General features: G+C 40.6%; 1 protein-coding gene across 1 annotated transcript in view; it reads right to left on the bottom strand.

Moving 5' to 3' along the window:
- Positions 1-586: 586 nt before the first annotated feature.
- Positions 587-6,000, bottom strand: part of LOC116506741 (vomeronasal type-2 receptor 26-like) — a 22,474-nt gene continuing 17,060 nt past the window's right edge. The window contains exons 8-9 of the mRNA XM_032214639.1: positions 2,174-2,231; positions 587-1,491 (exon numbers count right to left, since the gene is read on the bottom strand). Of these exons, the coding sequence (XP_032070530.1) occupies positions 587-1,491; positions 2,174-2,231 (963 nt within the window). The remainder of the gene's footprint in view (positions 1,492-2,173; positions 2,232-6,000) is intronic.

Below are 6,000 nucleotides of genomic sequence, written 5' to 3'. Positions count from 1 at the left end.
AATCAATTTGATCAACTTTGTGGTCTTTATTAGCTTTGTGTTGCAGACCCCATGCTGGGTCTTGAGTACTAATCTTCTGGAACTTCTAATCCAAATGTCATTTGTGTTTGTAATCACTGAAGGCTTCAGCTCAGAATTCTCACTTGAGGCACAAATGAGTAGGCACCAATAACACATTATTATAAAAATGCTTTCTTTATTCATTTTTTAAAAATTAAGTACAAACTAACATAAAAGCAAAAAGAAGAAGGGGGTAAAGATTAAAAATTGATACAAAGAAAAATTGCATAAGATAAATATAAAACAAAGCAGACTTCCAATTTTCTCCATTTCAGATGGCAATGCAGTACAACAACTTCTCTCTAAGGGTACCACTGATGAGGTTTCCTAGTTGGGTAACAAAACATCTCCACAGAAACTACCAAGCACAGAGGGCACCCAAGGACCCCACAGTTCAACCCTGAGCTACTCTGTGGAGAACCACAGAGAAGATGGTCCTTCATTACATGTCAGCATGCTTTAGAAATATCATCACATATTAGCATAACTAACAAAGAGATATAACCAAGGCCTATCAATGATTTAGTTAGATATTTTTGTTTCTTATCATATTTTCCCTACAGTTAAGATGGGGCCTCAGTAGAATAATGTAGCATTTGGGGAAAAAGATACAAGCCAAGAGAGCAGCCCCAGAGGCCAAGATAGAGAAGATCTCCACAACCACCATGAACTTCCCTTTGGTACTCAGGTAGGTGGGGAGGAAAGTGATCCAAACACTGCAAAAGACCAGCATGCTAAAAGTAATGAATTTGGCTTCATTAAAGCTGTCAGGCAATTTTCTAGCCAGAAAGGCTACAGTGAAACTGTTGAGGGCCAAAAAACCCAGATAGCCAAGGACAGTGTAAAACATTAAAGCTGAGCCTTCTTTACATTCTAAGATGATTTCTCCAAACAAGGAGTGGAAGTCCAAGTTGAGAAATGGGGGAGACGTTCTCAGCCAAATGGTACAAATAAGTGCTTGGACCAAGGGACAGCCTAAGACAATGGAGTTGGTGAGTGATTTTCCTAAGAATTTCCTTGTCCTGTTTCCAGGCTTGGTGGCCATGAATGCCAAAACCACCATGACGGTTTTTGCCAAGACAGAGGAAACTGCAAGGGAAAAGAGAATGGCAAAGGCAGCTTGTTGAAAGAGACAGGTGAGCTTCCCAGGTCGACCAATGAAAAGGAAGGAAGAGAGGAAGCAGAGCAGAAGGGAGACCAGGAGGATGTAGGTGAGATCTCGGTTGTTAGCCTTGACTATTGGTGTGTCATGATGTTTACGGAAAATCACCAGTACTGCAGATGTGATCAGAGAAAGGAAAAGAGCTAGAGAAGCCAAAGTGTATCCCAGGGTCTCTTGATAGGCAAGGAAGTGGATCTTCTTGGCAATGCATTGGTCCTTCTCCTTATTGGGATATTGGTCTTCTGGGCAGGGTTCACAGTGAGCTGCATCTGAAATTAAGAGTTTTTGTCAAAGGATTTCAGGAGCGAGCCACATCCCTGACTATCCCATTTCTGTTGTGGCCAATCCACATGATAACCTCAGGAGGTTACTGTGCCTCAGATAGGCGGGTGTAAGTCCCTTTTTGTGAAATGGGGCCTTGGAGTTCAGGTGGGCCTTTTTGTTATGTACCTGTCTCCCTGCTATTTTATATTGGCCCTGCCAGAGCTGCTGGATGTGTTAGCTGGATTGGCAGTTGATTTCTACAGGCTTATGATCCTGGGAGATTTCAATCTGCCTTCCATTGGCGAGACATCCGAGTCAGCTCGGGAGTTAATGGCTTCCATGATTGCTATGGACCTAACTCAGTTAATTCAAGACCCCACCCATAACAGGAGACACATGCTCGACCTGATTTTTGTCTCTGGACAGTGGATGAATGATCTAGATTTAGGGGATATTTCTATCCAACCCTTGTCATGGTTGGATCATTTCCTCATCAGGCTTGACTTCCATACTGCTATCCCTCACCGCAGGGAGGTGGAACTGACTAGATGGTTCTGCCCCAGGTGCCTGATGGACCCTGCAAAGTTCCTGATGGAGCTTTTCCTGAATCCCTTGCTCACAACTCAACTGAAGCCCTAGTGGAAGCCTGGGATAGGGCGGCTATTGGGGCTTTGGATAATGTTGTGCCTTTGCGGCCTCTGACCCGGTGGCGATCCCGGGTAGCACCCTGGTTTACCGAGGAGCTCTGGGAGATGAAAGGCCAGAAAAGATGCCTAGAGAGTGGTTGGAGGGCCAGCTGGTCTGAATCTGATCAAACACTAATAAGAATTCATATTAAATCCTACTTAGTGGCGATAAAAGCAGCAAAACGGCAACATTTTTCCACACTTATCACGTCCGCAGATAACTGCCCAGCTGCCCTGTTTAGGGTGACCCGCTCCTTACTTAACCAAGGAGCTGGGGAAGACCCCTTGCAGGGTAGGGCTGAAGAATTTGTTCAGTATCTGCAGGATAAAATCGCTCAGATCCGTACATACCAATGCAGGAGGAAACTATTCAAAAAATAATGGAATGTGCAGAAATGAGCAAATTGACATTTGAAATTAGAGAACAAGAATATGAACAATTTTACAAGGTTTGAGATTTGGTTAGACAAAAAATTATGGTAATGGAAAACATTGGAGAACTTTTTATATATTAAAAACAATAGAGCAATATATCTAATAGTATAATGGTTTTGCGTTGTTAAATAGACTAGAATGATGTAATGGAACAATCTTTGTATGTATGATTTCAATATATAGAATAATTTGTTGAAAAAGAAGGAATAATAATTGGTGTTGAACTATTGATGCATAATGAGGTTGTATGTATGAACCCAATACTTAGAATGTCTTGTTTTAATTTGATGTATAACAATCACAGTTGAATAATTGATATATCATGATAAGAATGTACTTATGTTTATTTATTGGATAATTTGTGATTTGATATTTAAGTAAATGATGATTATGGAAAGAATGCACAAAAACCTGTAACCAAACAACACGCTATATGAAATGGAAGAAGGTTGTATGTGTTTTATTGTTTTTGTTTGTTTAAAAATTATATACATACATACATACATACATACATACATACATACATACATTATATATTTACATCATCTGTCAATCGGCTCGTCACAAGAGTCCATCACGACAGAGACCCAATATTTTTACTGTTGCCTTTGTTATATTTGTGTTTTATTTGTGCTGATAAATAAATAAAGGGAGACTAGTATAGATCTATTTCAAGCTATTTAGCTCTCATCAGCTAGCCATACCCTTACTGGGATTCAAACCTGTGCTGTATTGCATCTTAGGCAAACGTCTTAGCCATTATGCCACAGGTCTCCTCCTTATCAGCTGAAGCCAGGGAAGAAGGTATATATTTAGAGTCACAACCCCTGGTAAGCCCCAATTATGGGAGGAAGCTAACTGCTTCCATCATCTGTCAATCGGCTCGTCACAAGAGTCCATCACGACAGAGACCCAATATTTTTACTGTTGCCTTTGTTATATTTGTGTTTTATTTGTGCTGATAAATAAATAAAGGGAGACTAGTATAGATCTATTTCAAGCTATTTAGCTCTCATCAGCTAGCCATACCCTTACTGGGATTCGAACCTGTGCTGTATTGCATCTTAGGCAAACGTCTTAGCCATTATGCCACAGGTCTCCTCCTTATCAGCTGAAGCCAGGGAAGAAGGTATATATTTAGAGTCACAACCCCTGGTAAGCCCCAATTATGGGAGGAAGCTAACTGCTTCCATCATCTGTCAATCGGCTCGTCACAAAAGTCCATCACGACAGAAACCCAATATTTTTACTGTTGCCTTTGTTATATATGTGTTTTTTATTTGTGCTGATAAATAAATAAAGGGAGACTAGTATAGATCTATTTCAAGCTATTTAGCTCTCATCAGCTAGCCATACCCTTACTGGGAATCGAACCTTCCATTCACTACTCTAAAATAGATACCTTTCACCCCGGCACAGCTGATAAGGAGTTGAGCTCTGTGGCTTGGTGGTTAACACATCTGCCTAGGATGCAATACACCACAGGTTCAAATCCCAGTAAGGGTATGGCTAGCTGATGAGAGCTAAATAGCTTGAAATAGATCTATACTAGTCTCCCTTTATTTATTTATCAGCACAAATACAACATGTGTGTGTGTGTGTGTGTGTGTGTGTGTGTATGTGTGTGTGTATATATATATATATTAGATTTTTTTTACAACCCCTGGTATGCCCAAATATGGGAGGAAGATCACTACTTCCATTCTCTGTCTTTCGGCTCATCACAAGAGACCATCCAGGCAGAAACCCAATATTTTTACTGTTGCCTTTTTGTTACATTTTGTTGTATTTGTGCTGATAAATAAATAAATAAATAAAGGGAGACTAGTATAGATCTATTTCAAGCTATTTAGCTCTCATCAGCTAGCCATACCCTTACTGGGATTCGAACCTGTGCTGTATTGCATCTTAGGCAAACGTCTTAGCCATTATGCCACAGGTCTCCTCCTTATCAGCTGAAGCCAGGGAAGAAGGTATATATTTAGAGTCACAACCCCTGGTAAGCCCCAATTATGGGAGGAAGCTAACTGCTTCCATCATCTGTCAATCGGCTCGTCACAAAAGTCCATCACGACAGAAACCCAATATTTTTACTGTTGCCTTTGTTATATATGTGTTTTTTATTTGTGCTGATAAATAAATAAAGGGAGACTAGTATAGATCTATTTCAAGCTATTTAGCTCTCATCAGCTAGCCATACCCTTACTGGGAATCGAACCTTCCATTCACTACTCTAAAATAGATACCTTTCACCCCGGCACAGCTGATAAGGAGTTGAGCTCTGTGGCTTGGTGGTTAACACATCTGCCTAGGATGCAATACACCACAGGTTCAAATCCCAGTAAGGGTATGGCTAGCTGATGAGAGCTAAATAGCTTGAAATAGATCTATACTAGTCTCCCTTTATTTATTTATCAGCACAAATACAACATGTGTGTGTGTGTGTGTGTGTGTGTGTGTGTGTATGTGTGTGTGTATATATATATATTAGATTTTTTTTACAACCCCTGGTATGCCCAAATATGGGAGGAAGATCACTACTTCCATTCTCTGTCTTTCGGCTCATCACAAGAGACCATCCAGGCAGAAACCCAATATTTTTACTGTTGCCTTTTTGTTACATTTTGTTGTATTTGTGCTGATAAATAAATAAATAAATAAAGGGAGACTAGTATAGATCTATTTCAAGCTATTTAGCTCTCATCAGCTAGCCATACCCTTACTGGGATTTGAACCTGGGCTATATTACATACTTAGGCAGACATCTTAGCCATTAGGCCACAGGCTCTTAGCCATTAGGCCACAGGCTCTTATAGCAATAGCAGTTAGACTTATATACCGCTTCATAGGGCTTTCAGCCCTCTCTAAGCGGTTTACAGAGTCAGCATATTGCCCCCAACAACAATCCAGGTCCTCATTTTACCCACCTCGGAAGGATGGAAGGCTGAGTCAACCCTGAGCCGGTGAGATTTGAACAGCCGAACTGCAGAACTGCAGTCAGCTGAAGTAGCCTGCAGTGCTGCATTTAACCACTGCGCCACCTCGGCTCTTATTTCACCCAGGCGAAGCCAGGGTGAAAGGTATCTATTAGATTTTTTTATTTTATTTTTTACAACCCCTGGTATGCCCAAATATGGGAGGAAGATCACTACTTCCATTCTCTGTCCTTCGGCTCGTCACAAGAGGCCATCGAGGCAGAAACCCAATATTTTTACTGTTGCCTTTTTGTTACATTTTGTTGTATTTGTGCTGATAAATAAATAAATAAATAAAGGGAGACTAGTATAGATCTATTTCAAGCTATTTAGCTCTCATCAGCTAGCCATACCCTTACTGGGATTTGAACCTGGGCTATATTACATACTTAGGCAGACATCTTAGCCATTAGGCCAC

Source organism: Thamnophis elegans, chromosome 1 (genome assembly GCF_009769535.1).
Source record: "Thamnophis elegans isolate rThaEle1 chromosome 1, rThaEle1.pri, whole genome shotgun sequence".
In the NCBI taxonomy this organism is placed as follows: domain Eukaryota; kingdom Metazoa; phylum Chordata; class Lepidosauria; order Squamata; family Colubridae; genus Thamnophis; species Thamnophis elegans.
This window is presented reverse-complemented; position numbering and strand designations above follow the sequence as displayed.